We start from the raw sequence: 20,474 nt of genomic DNA on the forward strand, positions 1-20,474 counted from the left end.
CAGTCTTATGGACTCTGTGGGAGAAGGTGAGGGTGGGACGATCTGAGAGAATAGCATTGAAACATGTATATTATCATATGTGAAACAGAATGCCATTCCAGGTTCAATGCATGAGACAAATGCTCAGGGCTGGTGCAATGGGATGACCCAGAGGGATGGGACGGGGAGGGAGGTGGGAGGGGGGTTCAGGATGGGGAACACATGTAAACCCGTGGCTGATTCATGTCAATGTATGACAAAAACCACTACAATATTGTAAAGTAATTAGCCCCCAACTAAAATAAATAAATTAAAAAAAAAAATTAGTTGCTACCCTCTTCTTAAACACTAGTTTTATCAGCCTAGCTAATACAAGTTTGTCCTTACTATCCTGATGAATCAAGCTTCTGAACTTAACTGGCAAAGGATTAAGATATGGATAGTAGCTCTCGAGTTGCACAATAATTATTGGGAAGCTTCTTAAAAATAGATTCCCAAGAATTTATCCCTCCAAATTCTGATGCAGCTGGTCTGAAAAGAACCCAGAAATCTTGCTTTTGAAAGAAACACATAAGTGTTGCTGCTGTAGGCAATAATGTTGAGGTTCTGAAGAAGACCGTGCCCTCGGCCTTATCATGAGGACTTTCAAGATCTTTAAACTTCTCAAGTTATGTTTCTCGACACCTTAGTGTTTTTTTTAACACCTTGGTTTTATAACACATTTTAAATACTAGAATTGTTAGTGGCATATTTGTAGAAGCTCAAAAGACCACTATGCAAATGTGGTAGTAATTTTTTTTTTTGGCTGTGCCACACACTGGCAGGATCTTAGTTCCCAGACCAGGGATTGAACCTGGGCCCACAGTAGTGAAAGCACAGAGTCCTAACCACTGGTAAAAAAAAACTGAAATAAATAAATAAAACAAAATAGAAGAGAGACTGGTAATATTGGCTGCCGCTCAGGGGAACTTGGTGGCTGGAAAGTGGGTGGGAGGGGACTTTTTACTCATATCCTTTTCTACCATTTTAATTTTATGCATCTGATTATAGCTCCTATATACTCAAAATAATTTTTAAAAAAAGACTCATGGAAATAGAAGAATAAAGTCTAATGATAGGAAGAAGAATTTACAAGACTGAAATACTAACTGAACATGAGAGGAGAGGTTATGGGTGAAAAAGATGACAACGTTCTGAGTCTATATTACTAAACGAGAATAATGGTGGAAAGAACAGAAATGCAGAGGTTGGCAGGAGGTTCTGATAAAGGCAAAAGGGGAAATAACAGTAAGTAAATATCCAAATCATCATCTAGTTCAGAAAATCCCAAGTAGTAAAACTGGCTTATCAATAAATTATCATGATTAGTTTCCCCTGTCCAAGGTTTTTACTTTCAGGAATTGCTCCACATAAGGACTTTTTTTTTTTTTTGCAAAAAGATGAAGGAATTTGTGTACCTGAGACAGACAAGAGTAATGACACCTGATCCTATGTGTTTTTCCGAGCTCTAAAGGAAAGGACTTATGAAGGAAATACTTTTATTAGGGGTTTTGCAAGGTATACATAATTAGCCCTCTGTATCCATGAATGCAGAAACAGAGAACCAACCTTACTACTTCTTATATAAGGGACTTGAACATCTGCAGATTTTGGCGTGGGGGGAGGGGGTCCCTGAAACCACTCCCCCACAGATACCTAGGGACAACTGTATAGATACTAATCTTGATATGCAATAAGGCTTCAAAACTTTATTGAATTTACTAGGAAAATGCTCCCAGAGGGATCAAAGATTCTTAGCGGTGCCATGACAGAGCACCAGTAATGGCAGTAGATGCTTAGGCACTATCTACACCCAAAGAGGCAACCATAGTGTGTACATATTCCTGAACACAAGAAATATCTACAGATTACCAGAAATAATTGGGGAAGGGGAATAAGGGAGCATGAGCTGGGGAAATACAAAAATGAATGAAGCTGTGATTGACTGGTGTCTTTCATACCAATAGCTTGGGCCTACAATATGTACCTGGTGCTATGCTAGGCGCTAGATAAATCCTTGCAATAACCAAGGGATTTCACAGCTTCGTTATCAGGGCAAATGTGCCAAAGTAGATAATGACAGAAACTCCTGGAACATTTTAACATTTCAGTTTTTAAAACAGACTTTTTTTTTTAAAGAGTTTGAAAAAGTTCATTAAACTTTGTTCAGTCAGTTTGATCCAATTCCCCTTACCTATATTAAAAGAAAACTTTCAAGGTCCACCTATTTTAGAAGAAAACTTTCAAAGCTCAGAGATAAGTGATTTTTCCAAAATCACATTGGTAGCTAACAGCACAACAAGAAGAGACCAAATATCCTGAGGCTTATTCTTTCCTACTACCCCACAATACCTCATTTATAATTCATTAAATAGGGGACTTCCCTGGTAGTCCAGTGGTTAAGGATCTGCCTTCCAATGCAGGGGACTCAGGTTTGATCCTGGGTTGGGGAACTAAGATCCCACATGCTGCAGGGCAACTAAGCCTCTGTACCACAACTAGAGAAGGCTATGTGCTGCAACACAGACCCAGCACACACACCTCCCCCACACCCCCCACAAAGAAAGAATCTAATATAATTCATTAAATGAATTACTCTGATTTTTTTCATTCATAGACATGTTAAAAATAGTATAGTGAAAAAAGCATGGCTTCTGAATTAGACTAACCTGGGTCTGAATTTTTTGACAAATGCTTTGCTTAGCTTTAAGGCTGGTCTAATAAAATAGCTAGATGTTCTTGAAGAAATTATAATAAACCTACACTCTTCACCAAAAATGGGCGCCTGAGTTTGTACCTGCTTAGGCTTTGTGCTCCTGTCCAAGATTTTTAAACAGATTATAGGAATACTACTTTGCAAAGCCAACAGAAGATTTAAAAATGGTAGTATTAATTCTAATGAATGACTTGTTACAAAATAGCCATGGCCATTAAGCTTTAGGGTTTACTTTACTCTATAAGAGTAATAACTCACCTAGTAAATTAAGGGGGTAACAGGAAATCTACTTTAAAAGTATAAATATCTTCATGATCTCTAACAAAGTCTTCAAATTTTAGCGTCTATTTACAACATTTTCCACATCTCTCCTATATAATCTTGATAAACCCATTTCTCAAGAAGTGTCTTAAACATGGTATTATCTAAACTTAAAACATAGAGATCCAATTTTCAGTTATGGTACTTTTGAAGCTGTACACAAATATTACACTTGTTAGGTTGAAGGAAAAAAATGTACCAGTGGCACTTTTTTCAACCCTTAAAATTCTGTGTGCATTTATGTGTTTAAAATGCTGAATCATGAAATAAAGGAAACAGTCTGTGCAAAGAATCCAAACAGTTTACCTCATACCTTAAATTTCCTAATTATGGCACCTTTTCATTTTGGTCTTGTAAAGCACTTGCAACCATGTAACTGAAGACTCTAAGTACTAGATGAGTAGAGCTCATTCTCAGAAACTGAACTCTAGGATAAAACTAAAAGTATTTATTTTTGCAAGTTATTACACTTTCAACTTCCTGTTTTATTTAGGCAGCTCATCATGACCATTTCAGGTAACAATGCAGAAGTTAAAAAACCCAACTTCCTCTTTATAAAGTGACAAAAACTTCAGCAGTTAGTTATGAGAATGGTTGATTTTACTAGCTTTTACAGAAATATTTGAAAGGAAATCAGAGGCCATCACCACCAAATTCAAGTCTGGGTTCACTGTTTTCAGAAAATGTAACAAAGATAAAAAGCAGTATTAAAATATATTTGGTATCATGACACATGTGTGCTACAAAAAATAAAATCAAATGCAGCTGAGATCTTAGTTAAAAAAAGAAAAAAATGAAAACTTTACAGCACCCTCAAGGAAGAATCAATATACAAACTAAGGCTGAAAATATCTTTTTTGTAATAGTGCCTTGGTTGTGAAAGTTTTGTACAACAAGCATCTTGCTTAAAGGTAACTTTTTGTTTATGAATGCTAAGGTATTCATATCAACAAGTCTTTTCAGAAAAATACTTTTTCAGTTCTTGAATTCAGTTAAAAGGCATCAGAAGCCTGGTGAAAAAGAGGTCAAGCATAAAGTTGAAGGAAAATGGAAGCAATCTTTCAAGTCAAAGCCCTTTATTTTTACCTACTGATCCACAACAGAGAAATACATAGCAGTTCATCTCTAAGAATAAAAAATCTAACAAAACTTCAGTAATCTCAGTCATATGGATTATATGAGATTTTTTTCTATATCAGCTATTCTTAATTATCTACTCTAATGAAGAAAATGTAGTTAATCTGTTTACCTGTTTACTGAATATAAAATTCATCAACATTTTTTTGGGCAGTAGATTTACCTTATTAATTATGATTTGCTTGCTATGTCATTACTAAAATTAAACAACAAAAGTATGCTGGGAGATAAGAGAAAACTGGTGACGGATCTGCTGCTATAAAATTAAGGCTTTTTTTTAATGTTACTAATTTCAACACTGTCAATATCCAGAGACATCTTAATTTACACTTTGAAGTACGTATTTTTCCTCCAAGTTTAATGAAAAAGGCATTCTAACCCTATGTCAAAAACAAAAACCCAACACTGGTAAACTTCAAAGTTTATTATCCTAAATTCCTAGTGAAATTTTGCTTAAGTGGACCATCAGTTGGGCTAACAAATGCTTTGCTATCCCATGATTTTCACTGTAATTTAACCTCATCTGAATTATAACTTTTTGCCTTTATAATAAACACTTGATTATATTAATAGTTTTCTCTCTAGTGTAAGTGCACATACAGTATAAAATGCCCTTGCCCCACTAAATCTTATACATTTATGAGAATCAAATTCCAAGTAAAAGAAAATCTAATTCTGAATGTTGTTCAATGGCTTGTGAATGTTCAGTGCTTTCTTCAGCATTTCAAAATGGCATGGAGTATATGATATATCAAGTTATTCCATACAGAGGACTCTTGGATCATAAACAGTCCTAGAAAACCCAGATACACTTACATAGCATTCAGAGATGTACATTTTGTAAGAGTCACTGTGGGAAACAAGACATAATTCCTTGTCCTAAGCGAAGAAGAACTAAAGAGCCTGTTGATGAAAGTGAAAGAGGAGAGTGAAAAAGTTGACTTAAAGCTCAACATTCAGAAAACTAAGATCATGGCATCCGGTCCCATCACTTCATGGCAGATAGATGGGGAAACAGTGGCTGACTTTATTTTTCTGGGCTCCAAAATCACTGCAGATGGTGACTGCAGCCATGAAATTAAAAGACACTTACTCCTTGGAAGGAAGGTTATGACCAACCTAGATAGCATATTTAAAAGCAGAGACATTACTTTGCCAACAAAGGTCCGTCTAGTCAAGGCTATGGTTTTTCCGGTAGTCATGTATGGATGTGAGAGTTGGACGGTGAAGAAAGCGGAGTGAAGAAGAATTGAGGCTTTTGAACTGTGGTGTTGGAGAAGTCTCTTGAGAGTCCCTTGGACTGCAAGGAGATCCAACCAGTCCATCCTAAAGGAGATCAGTCCTGGGTGTTCATTGGAAGGACTGATGTTAAAGCTGAAACTCCAATACTTTGGCCACCTCATGCGAAGAGTTGACTCACTGGAAAAGACCCTAATGCTGGGAAGGATTGGGGGCAGGAGGAGAAGGGGACGACAGAGGATGAGATGCCCAGATGGCATCACTGACTCGATGTACATGGGTTTGAGTAGACTCCGGGATTTGGTGATGGACAGGGAGGCCTGGCGTGCTGCGATTCATGGGGTCACAAAGAGTCGGACACGACTGAGCGACTGAACTGAACTACCAATTATGTTGTGAAATCATTGTAATATTCACAGGTTCTAAAATCTTTAACCTATTTACTGAAAAGCCTGACAAACTGTTATGAAAAGTTTGCAGTTGTCAGGAAAAAAATTATTCCACCTAAGGTGAAATATTCTCTTGTACTTAAGACACTTTTAAAGAAATAAGCATACAAATTACACACTGACAAGTTCAACTATAACCAAAGACATCACAGTGGAGCACCAAAGAAGGCAGGAAGCTTTGTTCAGACTTGCATGTGTTAACACTAAGTTTCTGTGCGACATAAAACCTTTCTGAAGTTAAAAAAGAAAGAATTCGTTGGCTAATCTTGTTAAGAAAAAAATCGAAAACTGTTTTTCAAAAATTATCGTTAAAAGGCTGTAAGACGCAAGGGACAGAGTAGCCGCGGGGGCCGTATATATACAATCAAAGGAGTGTTGCAGAGAAAAGCGTGTTCAGATTCCGAAGCCAAAGTCCCTGAGGCTTACACATATATTACCGCGAGTTAGTTTAGCCGGTAGAATGTGGGGAAAAGAGGTGTAGGAGAATAGGTGTAGGTGGCCAAGACATTAGAGACCTCTCCCTGTCGAGGAGTTGTGACAGCAAAATCACTTCCTGAGGAAGGAGGAGCAAAAGGGAAGTTAAGAGGCCACCCTGACCAGGAAGTGACTCGCCCTAAACTAGCCCCAATCATATCTAAAAATGGGGGGATGGGGTGAGCCCCAACAGCTAAAGGCGGTAAAATAATTGCTTCTTGATTCGTCGCGACATCATCATCGCCCCCTTTCTCAAATACAAAAAAAGGTCCACAGTCACAATTCAATAACGGTAGATCTCTCCTCTCGCAGGAAGACCACTGGGTTGTACCTCAGGCCCAGGAGTAAAACAGGAGTTGAGGAATGGGGAACTGGGGCCACCGTGAGGCAGAGGAAAGCCCCTCAAGAGGGCAGCGAAGCGTCCCGACTGCGGAGAGCATATGCCGGCACAGGCGGAGAAGCTTCCTTCTCCTGGGGGCACTGCCGGGGTTCCCACCGCAGTCGGGTCGGGCCCTCCCTTCCCTGTCCCGGGAAGCGGCAAGAGACAGAGGCGAACCCCTTACCTTCTCCTCATCCGACACCCGATCCTCGAAGTCGGCCATCTTGGGCTGCTCTGGCCCAGCCCGGCCCTGGCGCGAGGGAGGCCGGGAAGAAAGCCGAGTGATGGAATCACAGCGAGGGCCGTCGGAAGGACCCGCCCGGAAACGCCGACCGCGAGAGCGCCATGTCAGTTACGGGCGGGGGTGATGGGCCCGGGCCCCGACGCCCAAGGAAGTCGGCTAACTTTAATTTTAAATCTAATATCTGAGTTACATTCATTTCCCCACTTATTTTGGGGACGTTGGGAGCGTGTTTCGACTGGCATTGGCGCCCGAGCTGCAACTATTTCCCTATTCATCTATGGGACGTTGGGAGAATGTTTCGACTGGTATTGGCGCCCGAGCTCCAGCCGACCAAATTGCTGTCGCTACTCGTAGATTTTCCCAGTACCAGTGCTCTCCATGACAGCCAAGCCCAAAGAGCTTAGTGCTGCTCGGACTCGGAAACGGTTGGTGGCTTTTTCAACCCTAGGAATGGGGTGGAAGACGACCCTCACTCATCTGGAGGCTAAAACACTTCATTCCGGGTCACAGTTCAGTTCCTCCAGAATAGGTGCCGTCATCCGCCCTTTCCCTCCCTCGGAAGGAATAGGTAGCTCAGTCCTGAGGCGCTCCTCCACTTTCCAGATCTTCGTCCCCGTTCCCTGGGACTATCAGTTTTCACGGAGGGCAATTTTAGGTCCGCCACTATCCCAGGATTCCCGACTCCCGCTTTCCTGCCCTTCTCCCCTCCCAACTCCCGGCGCCAGCGGGAGCGGCAAGATGGCGGACAGTGACGGCTTAGGTGAAGCAGCGATTGCTGCGGCGTCTCCTTCTGCCCCTGCTCCCGGCCTAAGCCCGCCGCTGGGCTGGAGGGAGCGGCTGCGGGCTGGGCTGGCGGGCATTGGGGCCTCACTGTGGTTCGTGGCAGGGCTGGGGCTGCTTTACGCTCTGAGGGTCCCGCTGAGGCTGTGTGAGAATTTGGCAGCGGGTGAGAGGTCCAGAGCTCCCCGGGGACGGGCGGCGGTGCGGGGTAGGGGGCAGTTAGAGGTGCCGGGGGCAAAGGCCAAAGGGCAGAGATTTCCTTATCACTGGAGGGCCTCGGAGAATGAGTTAGTTTAAGCGACCGAGTGGATTCTTTTTCGCTGAGGCCGCAGCTGATTGTCAAACTTGAGCTGCAGCCGCCGGCTCCTCCCCGAACTCTTAAGATCCGCCCTCTCTCCTGTGCCCTTTTGCGCCCTAAGAGAAACCACCTGACAAGCGGTATGCTTCAGGTGATAGGGCTGCTGCTGCTGCTAAGTCACTTCAGTCGTGTCCGACTCTGTGTGACCCCATAGACGGTAGCCCACCAGGCTGCCCCGTCCCTGGGATTCTCCAGGCAAGAATACTGGAGTGGGTTGCCATTTCCTTCTCCAATGCATGAAAGTGAAAAGTGAAAGTGAAGTCGCTCAGTCGTGTCCGACTCTTAGCGACCCCATGGACTGCAGCCTACCAGGCTCCTCTGTCCATGGGATTTTCCAGGCAAGAGTACTGGAATGGGGTGCCATTGTCTTCTCCGGGTGATAGGGCAGATGAGAGCAATTTCAGACCTGGAAGCAGAATTTATACACACCCTTTGAGTCTCCCGCCACTCAGCTGAGAGAACGCACACCCGGACAGCAAAACATCTAAGAGAAAACACCACGATCTTAGCCAACTATTCTCATGTTTTAAAATAGCTTTGTCAAGAAATAGTTTCCGTTATATTTTTGTCCGTTCTCTCTTTTAGGCTTTATCTTGAGTAATAAAATAGAACAGTACAGGAAGTAAAGAGAAAGAGAGCCACAAACAGTAGTGGGTACTTTCCTTAGTTCTTTCTTTCAACATTCGTAGAGGGCTTGCTGTGTAGTGTGGGCTGAAGACACAAAGACATCTAAGAGGTGACGATCCCTTGGATTCTGCAAATATTCTTTAGTTGTAGCGGGTCAGGGTGGATGGGAGCCAGGGCCTCTTACTATGTCATTACAATTCGGCAACCTCAGATTAAAACGGAAGTATTTCTATTGTGTGACGATTTTGACTGTCAGTGCTGTTTTATTTTTCTGTAGAAAGAGAAGGCAAGTGTTCCGTTTTCTATTCTGTGAGATAACATGAAAGACTGAGATAATGTTCTGAAATACTTTGGACTTTTTAAGAACTGAGTATGTAAATCCAGATACAACTAACATACTAAAACAAGCTAGATAAATTGACCTTCCTAGACTGTTTGAAAAAGCTAATTTGGTGTTTCTGTTACAGGTTAATGAAGTGCTTACTAGTGGTTTGTACACTCAGTGAAATGTTACTCATTGAGTTTATTTATTTATTTATTTTTTTACATATTAACTAGATTGCCATTCAGATGAGAGTCAATGACTTTACAGATTTTTATTTCTTTCTAAAACCCAAAGTATTTATGAGACTATTATTTGAAGTGAAGAGTCTGGTCCAGGTTTTCAGTGAATCAGATACAGGAAGCACTTAGTTTGCTGTTCTCTTTGGGCTATTTTGCCTCTCTAGGTGACCTGTTAAATACATACACTATTTCCTTCCCTCTAATTTGAAACACTGGTTTGGATCTCACCAAAATAATTAGGAAATAGTTTTAATCCTCCTTTGTACTATATGTGATGGAACTGCAAAAGTTCTTGTCTAAATTATGATGTTCTTGGTTTTATTCTCAACAGCAAGCTAAATGATCTCTTTATATGTGTGAAGGCATATTTAAAATACGATACAGTGAGAATGCAAAGTAGCTTTTTAAAAAATTATAACTTTCTCAAATGAATCTCATACTAGATATTAATCTACTTATGTTTCTTCACTCATAAAGACACCACATATTTGTAACTTCAGTACTTTTAAACTTTGATTTGTTTTTTCTTTTTGGCAGTGACAATATTTTTAAATTCATTGACACCCAAATTCTATGTGGCACTTACAGGGACATCTTCTCTGATATCAGGACTAATATTTGTAAGTAGTTTCCATTTCCTTCATGCTTTGGTGTTTATCTAAAAATCAAATCTCTTTAAATGGTTATAATAATTATAAATACTTACAGATTAGCAATCTTAAAATGTCAAAAAACATTTTAAAAAACATTGCAACTTCCTCTCTACTTTTAGAGATTGATAGTATTCATTTGCATATAAAAGACTGTATGTTGTGGGGAGTGTAGTGGGAGGTGAGTTCCCCAACTAAATGCTGGTAAGCTTGGCTTAGTAACAAAAATGAGTAAAATGGGCAGAGTGTAAAAAATAAAATTTTTGTTTACTTTGAAGACTGAATAATCTGGATAGTACATGTTCCTTCTAGAAGAGGCTAAAGATAATTGTTGCCATGTAGATTTGCAGACCAGTATTACTAGAACTTCCAATTTTTTCAAATGATTTCAAGAAAACCTGGATATAAAGTTTTTATCTTAAATCTTCCAGTACTTTGTTACTGGCAACACTGAGCAGACTAGAAATTTATATGTGTCTTGAATTGGGCTTATAGTCTGCCTGCTATTTACCTCTCTAGAGTGTTTAAGAGTAGAGTTTGAAAACTAGACTAGCCATCACTTTAGTTGTGTGACTTCAAGCAAGTGAATTAACTTTTCTAAAGCTCCAATTTCCTCATCTGTACACTGGGGATTATAATAGTATCAGCTTGGGAATTCCCTGGTGGTCCATTGGTTTAGGGCTCCCTGCTTTGACTGCTGAAGGCTGGGTTGGATCCCTGGTCCAGAACCTTAAGATACCCCCATGAGCTGCCTGACTCAGCAAAAAAATAAAAAATAGTATCAGTTTTATAGTTATGAGGATTAAATGAGATAATGTGTGTGAAAACTTGCAACAACATAGTAGCACTTGATGAATTTTGGCCATGTTATTCTAAGAAGTTACACGAAAAAGAAACCTATTTAATTCAGTTTTCTCTTGCTTTATTTAACCATGCTATCATTTTTAATTTAAAAAGATTTTTTAAAATTTTGCAATCTTTATTAACATCCTTAGGAGCTAGTGTTTCCTAATACCAACTTTGGAAAAATACTGCTACAGATAAAAATCTTAGGAAGTATTATGGCATGAATGGTGAATGAAATTTTTCTGAATTTTTTCTCATCTCTAGGTGGTGCTCTGTAACTATAGTAGAAATGTAAAAATAATAGCATTTGTATTGGAGTTTTTGTTTTTTTTCTATAGTCACACTTGACCATTTGTTTAAGAGAAATGCCAGATGAAAAAGAGACTTTTCTCTTGACTTAAAAAAAATTGTTGAGGAATTCTGGATGAAAACTCTGTTTTTAAAAGCCTCAAAATTTATTGATTTATAAACCCTTTTCATAATTTAGCATACTTTGCCATAGAATAGACTGCAAGGAGATCTAACCAGTCCATCCTAAAAGAAGTCAGTCCTGAATATTCATTGGAAGGATTGATGTTGAAGCTGAAACTCCAATACTTTGGCCACCTGATGCGAAGAACTGACTCATTTGAAAAGACCCTGATTCTGGGAAAGATTGAAGGTGGGAGGAGAAGGGGATGACAGAGGATGAGATGATTGGATGACCTCACTGACTCAGTGGACATGAGTTTGAATAAACTTCGAGAGTTGGTGATGTACAGGGAGGCCTGGCATGCTGCAGTCCATGGGGTCGCAAAGAGTTGGACACGACTGAGGACTGAGCGACTGAACTGATAAAAATCTAAGATAAGCTATCTTTAAACAGCTGATACAGTGGAAAAAGCATTGGTCTTGGAACCAGCAGATGTAGTTTTGAGTCTTGACTCTGCCATTTGGGCAAGTAACATGAATTGAGACCTAATTTTCTCCTTTATAAGGAGGGGAGAAAACTTAAACACATACACACACACCATAATATTGATTCATAACATATAATACATAAAACAGTTTCTAAAATTTGTTACTTTTTTCAAATCAGAGTTTTAAATTTATAAAAATTAGAAATTCAAGTAACATTTTTAAGGTTGAACTGTGTCATTACCCTTAAAATATTGATGAGTTTTTATTAGCAAAGTTTATTTATAATTTCTTTTACCACCTGAAATGAGTAAGCTAGTTGTGCTGTGTTATTTCTACCTGAAGAGGTTGTGTGCTTGGGAGCTTGAAGAATAGCAGCAAAACCAGTTGTTTAGTTATTATGAGACAAAGATTACTCTGAAAGGAAAAAAAGAGCTTATGGGAGTGCATAAAATAATTTTCCATTCTGTGGAATCAGGAAAATTCCCTTCGGACATGTCGTTTAATCTCACACCCCAAGAAGCCAGCAAAGAGAGTTGAAAAGGCTGGAGTATCCAAATATGAAACACTCTGCTGATTCAACAGAGAACTGCTTTTGTTTTCCTCTTATAACAGTGATAAACCGTGGAAACAAAAAGAAAGGAATATCCTGATTGTTAAATGGTTCAATATGGGAATCAACCTGACTCTTACCTACATTAATACTACTGCCAAATACTGGATTAGTACTTTATTGTTCAGAAGAACGTCTAATTCTTGTCAACCGTATTTGCTTGATAGGACCTTGAGGCTCTGAGAATTTAAGTGACTTCCACAAAACACACAGCTAAAGGATGGCTGAATTGGGAGTCAGTGTGGGCATTCTAACCCTAGTCTAGTGGTTAAGCCATCATACTAGTTGTTTCAAAATTATTTTTCTTTTAATTGTGCTACAGATAGACTAAAATGACGTTGTAACATAACATTATTTATAGCTTAAACACTTATTGTTTTTTAAATGCTTTATTTACAGACATATTTCTTCTAGTGTTGCCTAAGCTTGTCTGAATTTTATGACAAAGCTATAAAAAGGCATTTTACCTCGGCCTGGTATGTGTTATCAGGGAATCTTGTGTTTGGCTTGTTTTTTGGAAGTAAAGTACATTTAAAAGACTGAATTAAACAGGAACGTCTTGAGAGAATGTTTTGACTTGAGCTCATATCTGCTGATCAGTTCTGTTTTAAATGAAAGATGTTTTCTCTTTGTCACAGATATTTGAATGGTGGTACTTTCATAAGCATGGCACGTCTTTTATTGAGCAAGTATCGGTAAGCCATTTGAGACCACTGATGGGAGGAACAGAAAGCAGCATTTCAGAGCCAGGTTCTCCTTCCAACAACAGAGAAAGCGAAACCAGCAGGCAGAATTTGTCAGGTGAAATGAAACGTGTTTTCAGAGCTGTATAGTTAAGATTGTGTTTGACCGTGGCAGATAGAAAATGTTTAACAATAGAAGTTTGTCTTTCCTTTAAATATAGGTTTAATGGCTAATATGGAGAGAGCAATGATCATCAGAGACCTAGACTCCTTCTGTTTTTTCTTGACTCCTTCTGTTTTATTAGCCTGCCATCTCCAGTGCAGTTTTTCCTTGTGTTCCCAGACAGTTGCTCTGGCTTCAGCCATCATGTCCACATTCTAGTCAGCAGGAAGGAGAATAGGCCAGGAGAAACACACTTTCCCCACAGCAGCCAAGGATACTTCCAGAAGCTTTACATACTATTTTGACTTACTTTCTTCTGGTCAGATCTTTATCAAATGGCTAGAACTTTCACTTTCGTGCATTGGAAAAGGAAATGGCAACCCACTCCAGTATTCTTGCCTGGAGAATCCCAGGGACGGGGGAGCCTGGTGGGCTGCCGTCTATGGGGTCGCACAGAGTCGGACACGACTGAAGCGACTTCGCAGCAGCAGCAGCAGCAGCTATGAGGGAGGTTGGCAATTGTAATCATTTTCTTAATGTACATATGCCCAGGTGATAAGGGGATCTTATTACTGATAAAGGAGAGAACAGAGACAATTAGCTATCTCTGCCAAGAGAGCAAAGTTAGGAAAAATATTTTTTCTTGTCAGTATATTTACAAAGACATCAAAATCTGTTACCCATGTATGAATATTCTGTTGTCATACTTAAATTGTAGACCATTCTTCTATATGTATCTAGTAATTATACAATTAGGAAAGTAAAATCTTTGAAGCCAAATAGAAATGACATTTTTGGATTATTGTTCCTTTCATTTGGTATGAAAATCCCGCGGACAGAGGAGTCTGGTAGGCTACAGTCCATCGAGTCTTAAAGAATTGGACAGGACTGAGTGACTTCACTTTCACTTTCATTTGGTATAGGTTATAATCATACACTAATAATACAAATGAGTTAATTCTGTAGAATGCCATAATGTCTCATTTGTTCAGTAAACTAAACATGAAATTTATATTAGTTTAGTAGAAAAATACTACCTGAGTGAAATTGATGGCACTTTTTATGTGTGGTTGGGGAAGTTCTCTGAGAAAGAACCATTTAAACTGAGCCATAAAGCTTGAGTGGGAGTTGACCAGGATTAGTAGGAATGGGGTTGACAGCCATTCAGGAAGTACGGGAAGGAATAATGGTAATTTTCTTTCCTCTTCTCCTTTCTCCCCTTTCATAAAATAATTATAGAACTCTTAAGAATAAGGCATATTGGATGTGAGGGCGATCTGGTTGTGACATCTGTCACCCCATTGATCACCAGGGTTGATTCGGCTTATCCGGCTAGCTAGGCAGGTGTCCCCTTCCTCCCTCACCTCTCCACGTGCATCCCTCCCAAAGCTGAGCGCTCGGTAGAAGAGTATGACTATCCCCGAGAGAGGAGGACCAGTCTTTGGTCAAGGGTATACGAGTAGCTGCACTCCCCTGCTAGAACCTCCAAACAAGTTTTCAAGAATAAGGCATGTTAAAATATATATGACACAGATATGTCATCAGGAAGCTCATAGTCCAGTTGTAAATAGTTGTAACAGTAATGCATTATACAATCTTACACCCTATTGTGAGATTGAGTCAAAGTTCTTTGGTTCCACTTGCTCTCCCTGGGTATCTGCATCTTATTCTATATTGTCTTCCATAGACATATATATTGGGAGAGCCAATTTTAAATTTCTGCCCTCAAGCTCTCTTTTATGTTCTAGACCCACATTTTTAACTCTGCTAGAAATCTTCACCTTTGATGGCCCTCAGCAATCCTAAGCTTACAGTCCAAAGTGAAGCTGCTAATTATCTTCTTTCAATACTCTCCACAATCCTAAAATCTATTAATTTCCATAAGAGAAACCTTTGAGTTGTTTTAGATAATATCTCCTTTATTTCCCCTTCCTTCTCCAGACTATTGACCCTCATTGTTTTCCCCTCAAAAATTGCCTGACTCTGCTCTACCTTCTTTTAGTTCAGCATTCATTGCCCCTAGATATCTCTTTCCTGGATTATTGCTGTGCATCCTAACTAGTTTCCTTGCCTATGATACTTCTCCTTTTAGCACATTCTCTCCCCTTACTGTAAGAAAGTGGTTCTCAAACTTTTTAGATCCAGCAATCTTTATACTCTTCAAAATTATTGAGTACCTCACAGGGCTTTTGTTTAAATATTGATTATATGCCCAGTATTTACCATATCAGAAGTTGAAACAAATTTTAACAATATTTATTAATTATTTTAAAAATAACAGAAACCCATTGCATGTTAACATATTTCTATGAACTGAACTGTGTCTCTCCCCCACCTCAAATTCATGTGTTGAAGCTCTAACCTCTAATATAACTATATCCAATCTATGGTATTTAGTTATGGCAGCCTGAGCTAATACACATATCATGAAAAATAATTATATTTCCCCAAATAGGAAATTTTAATCAGAAGACTGCCATTGCTTTACATTCATTTAAATCTCTTTATTATCTAGCTTAATAAAAAAATAGCTTATTCTCATATCTGCTTCTGGCATTGCCTGTTGTGAAATGTTGTTCTGGTTGACATGTATGAAGAAAATCTGTTCTCACACAGATGCGTAGTTGGAAAAGGGAAGAATAGTTTAATAACCTTTTCAGAAAGTTGTGGATATTCTTTTTTAATACAACAGCAAAATTTACTGAGAGATACTTTCTTAAAGTTTAGTTGCAGTATGGAATCTGAAGCTATACCAATTAACTCTTCATGTTCTGTTACATTAAAATCCCTTGGTGTCCCATTTTGAATGGGTCTTTCATTGTTCATTTAGAAAATACTCATTCACTGAGTTATGCATGTCTTTCAAATATTGATACATTGTTAGTTTTTTAACATGAGATTTGTTAATATCACCACTAATTTCACAGAAAAGCCTTTAAGTATTGGGAAATTGTCAAGTTCATGGTAACTAATATAAGTTTTTCGAAATTCTAATATGTACTTGAAAATTCAAATTTTTTTTTATTACTTTATTTATTTTAGTTGGGGGCTAATTACTTTACAATATTGTAGTGGTTTTTGCCATACATTGACATGAATCAGCTATGGGTTTACATGTGTTCCCCATCCTGAACCCTGCTCCCACCTCCCTCCCCATCCCATCCCTCTGGGTTATCCCATTGCCCCAGCCCTGAGCATTTGTCTCATGCATTGAACCTGGAATGGCATTCCGTTTCAAATATGATAATATACATGTTTCAATGCTATTCTCTCAGATCGTCCCACCCTCACCTTCTCCCACAGAGTCCATAAGACTGTTCTATGTGAAAGTTCAAATTTTATCATCAGCAGCATGTACTATTTTTTCTTCTTTGAATTTGACAGACCTACTTTGTTCACCATTGAGAAAAATGTCTGCCAGGTATTTCTCTGAATAATTATAAATTTGTCTCTTGGTGATTCTTTCAGATAAAACTGATACTCCATGGAAAAAAAGAGTTAGTTCAGCTCAAAAAACAATTGCTTATATTGAAGACAACTTTCATATTTGGTTGCCTGTTTACTAGATTAGGGATGAGGAATCCAATGACTACTAGTTTAAAATACTAGCAGTTTTACAAACCATTGATTTTGTACCATCAGCCCAACTTTGCAGGACTGGCACTAGTGTGAGGCAAGTCAGATGCTTGGGGCACAAAATTTAAGGATGCCCTCACTCTCAGGGTGACTCAGATGGTAAAGTGTCTACCTACAATGCTGGAGACCTGGGTTCAATCCCTGGGTTGGGAAGATCTCCTGAAGAAGGAAATGGCAACCGACTCCAGTATTCTTGCCTGGAAAATCCCATGGACAGAGTAGCCTGGTAGGCTACAGTCCATGGGGTCTCAAAAAGTCGGACACGACTGAGCGACTTCACTCACTCAAAAAGTTAAAAAGGCAAATAATGCCTTCTTATTTATTAAGAAATATGTTGTTACTTTGCAATTCCATGAATGGTACTTTGACAACTACTGATCTAAACAAAGACCTGACATTTTTTATCTTTCTATTTATAAACATTTGATGGCTTCTTACTAAGAATAATATCTAAGCTCTTTATGTAGTATATAAGCTCCTTCATCAGTTTCCCCAAGTCTGTTCTGTAGCCTCATTTACAGCTCTCCTCACCTTCTTAGGTGTTAGTTACTCAGTTGTTTCCAACTCTTTGCAACCCATGGACTAGAGCCTGCCAGGCTTCTCTGTCCATGGAATGCTCCAGGCAAGAATACTGAAGTGGGTTGGCTTTCCATTCTCCAGGGGATCTTCCCAACCCAGGGATCGAACTCAGGTCTCCTACATCGCAGGCAGGTTCTTTACTATCTGAGCCATCAGGGAAGCCCTCTGACCTTCTACCATGTACTTTAATCTTCCACCATGTACCCTAATCGAACTATGCTGTGTGGTTTTCTAATACTACTTCTGCTTCATCTGGCAACCTTCTACTCATTTTTTACAGTGGTTCAAGTTCAAAGGATTCAAGTTTAAAGCCTGGCGCACTGCAGGCAATGAGGTTGCAAGGAGTCAGACATGACTTAGTGACTAAGTTCAGTTCATTCGCTCAGTCATGTCTGACTCTTTGTGACCCCATGGACTGCAGCACTCCAGGCTTCCCTGTCCATCACCACTCCCGAAGCTTGTTCAGACTCATGTCCATCGAATGACTAAACAACAACAAAAACAATGCTTAAATGTCACCTCCTTTCTAAAGTCTCCCCTTATTTCTCCAGAGCAAACTTAATCACTTCCTTTTTATTCTTAGAACAAAATATCTCTCTACCATAGCACTTTTCACAGAGTTTAGGTGATGTTTACATAACCGATTCTCATTCCACATGTAATTCAGTTAAACAAGTTAGTTCAGATTCTGTGGTAGGTTCTAGAAATACAAAAAGGAGCAAAGTTTTAAAAGCTTATATTTTAAAGGGAGACACTGAAAACCAAACAGATAGTCACTTTGTAATATGGTAAGTGCTGTACTTGAATTGTGGACCAAAGGCTACAGAGGCAGAAATAAGGGAATAACTAGATTTGATTATATGCTGCGTGACAGCAGGGATGATCCATGCCTCATTCATCTTTGTGTTACACGTGGCCAGCATTGTGCTTAGCATGTTGGCTAAATTAGTATTTAGCTACATTAAACTGTCTTAATTCCCCCCTTTTTCTCTTTGTTTTTTTTTAGAATGTAAAGTATGGAGAAATCCTCTAAATCTTTTCAGAGGAGCAGAATATAGGAGGTATTACATTTTGCTTTCAGTATAATTATGGCATAGGTTTTAGAGTAAAAGTATTACGGAAGCATTTATTTTTACAGATACAGCTCTTATAGTTAGAGTTACAGATATATAATAAGGTAAAATGATTAGCCCAGAGTTTAATTTTCTGCATCTTGAATATGTTTACTTTTATCATGAGAAACATTGCTTCAAGCCATGTTTGTGATATATAATAAATGTACATTTGGTCCTTGGTTTACGACAGAAAGCCTTTTCAAAGAATTCATGAGGTTAAGAAAAATTATAAATGTCAGCATATTCCTGTGCATATGTGCTCAATTTCAAATTTGACAGTTATATGACAGTTTACTAGAAAATATCAATCTGAATGTGAATATAAATTTCATTTGTGCAACAGTACATGGTATACTATCTTTATATTGTATTTTATATTGCCATTCCCTAGCTACACTATTGTGTCCATTGCTCTTCTGGTTTTTACTCTAAATGAGAAAACTTTTGAAACTTATGACAAAAGATAACTTTGTTTGTTTGGAAAGGGGCTGTGTTTTACTTGGGGATAGCATGGGGTATGTCATTTAATTCACTAAACAAGAAATAGTTTATGTCTACTGTAAGTGGACGTTGTACAAAATGATGGGGATACAAAATGATTAAGCAAAAAAAAAAAAAAATGATTAAGCAGTAATCCCTGTGCATAAGTACTTGATAGTGTAGGACAGTCACATCCTGGGAAGTCAAAGCTAGCCTTTTCTGATAGATGCAATTAGCCTATATTAAGAGATTTTGCAAGAAACAGGTCCTTGAACTTCTCACTGTGTTTATTAAAAAGCTTTTAGGCTGTTACTCTTGCTATCTTACAGTATCTACTTCATGAAAATCTTAAAGAGAAATTTCTTATCTTAGTATAAGGAACCCTTTTTTATAATTTTACTTATTTATTTTTGGCTGTACTGGGTCTTTGTTGCTGTGTGGGCTTTTCTCTAGTTGTGATGTGCTGGATTCTCATTGTCATGGCTTCCCTTGTTGTGGAACACAGGCTCTAGGTGCACAAGCTTCAGTAATTGTGGCCCATGGGCTCAGTAGTTGTGGTTCTAGAACAAAGGCTCAACTGTTGTGGTGCACAAGCTTTGTTGCTCTGTGGCATGTGGGATCTTCACGGATCAGGGATTGAACCCATGCCTGCATTGGCAGGCGGATTCTTGACCAGCGAGCCACCAGGGAAGCCCAGGATAAGGAACTCTTAATGCTTCTTTTTGAATGATTAGTTTGTCTTAACGTGCAAGTCTAAAATGCATTGGTAATTGTGTGGTTCTGGGAAGCTTAGACTTGTATTATAGCCAACGTTTAGCAAGTTTATAGAACTCTTTGCTATGGGCCATTTTGTAGCCCAATCCTTGTTTTACTTTATTGAGTCTTCTAAAATCTGCTTCTAGTTTAGGTTACTGATTTATTGTTTTGTTGTGTAGTTGCTAAGTTGTGTCTGATTTTTGTGACCCCATGAACTGTAGCCTGCCAGGTTCCTCTGTCCCTGAGATTTCCCAGGGAAGAATACTGGAGTGGGTTGCCATTTCCTTCTCCAGGGGATCTTCCTGACCCAGGGATTGAATCTACATCTCCTGCACTACAGGTGGATTCTTTACCGCTGAGCCATCAGGGAAGCCCTAAGTTATTGATATTATACATGTATTTTTTAACTGCTTCAAATCATTTTGGGATTAATATAGATTGTTAAATTTTTTTTATGATTTTAGAATGTGTACCAAACTTTGCTAAGTGAACAAGGACTTGCTTTTTCTTTTTTCTTCATGATAATTTCTCACAAAATAGCTAAAAACTTTAAATACCAAGACAACTTATAAAATCTTTGATCACATATATATAATGTGCCTTTAAAATGCCTTTTCTGATCACAAAATATATACCTATTCACTGTAGAAAGTTGAAAAATAAACAGATATATAGAAAGAAAGTAAAAAAATCACCTTTTTCTACCATGAAGAGTTAACTGCTATTAGTGTTTCCATCCAGACTCTTTGC

At 38.8% G+C, this 20,474-nt stretch overlaps 2 protein-coding genes across 51 annotated transcripts in view; one reads left to right on the plus strand and one right to left on the minus strand.

The window, feature by feature from the left end:
* The window catches only part of CAPZA1 (capping actin protein of muscle Z-line subunit alpha 1), a 42,565-nt gene extending 35,596 nt beyond the window's left edge, over window positions 1-6,969 (minus strand). Inside the window, exon 1 of the mRNA XM_081493610.1 lies at window positions 6,918-6,969. Within this exon, the coding sequence (XP_081349736.1) occupies window positions 6,918-6,956 (39 nt within the window). The 5' untranslated portion in view covers window positions 6,957-6,969. The remainder of the gene's footprint in view (window positions 1-6,917) is intronic.
* Window positions 1,403-20,474, plus strand: part of ST7L (suppression of tumorigenicity 7 like) — a 190,540-nt gene continuing 171,468 nt past the window's right edge. For 9 of the 50 annotated variants that reach the window (XR_014054750.1, XR_014054752.1, XR_014054751.1 and 6 more), the window contains exons 1-4: window positions 7,064-7,923; window positions 9,844-9,926; window positions 12,951-13,113; window positions 18,380-18,434. Coding sequence is in view for 32 of the 50 variants with exons in the window: in XM_081493553.1 (XP_081349679.1) it covers window positions 7,356-7,923; window positions 9,844-9,926; window positions 12,951-13,113; window positions 18,380-18,434 (869 nt within the window). In the remaining 18 variants the exon portion in view is untranslated. Of the gene's footprint in view, window positions 7,924-8,700; window positions 8,852-9,843; window positions 9,927-11,304; window positions 11,464-12,950; window positions 13,114-18,379; window positions 18,435-20,474 lie in introns of all 50 variants that reach the window. The other 41 variants (XR_014054755.1, XM_081493572.1, XM_081493573.1 and 38 more) reach the window with 12 other exon arrangements.

The sequence above is a fragment of the Giraffa tippelskirchi genome, chromosome 5, assembly GCF_054371585.1.
Source record: "Giraffa tippelskirchi isolate mGirTip1 chromosome 5, T2T-mGirTip1v1.2.pri, whole genome shotgun sequence".
NCBI lineage: Eukaryota > Metazoa > Chordata > Mammalia > Artiodactyla > Giraffidae > Giraffa > Giraffa tippelskirchi.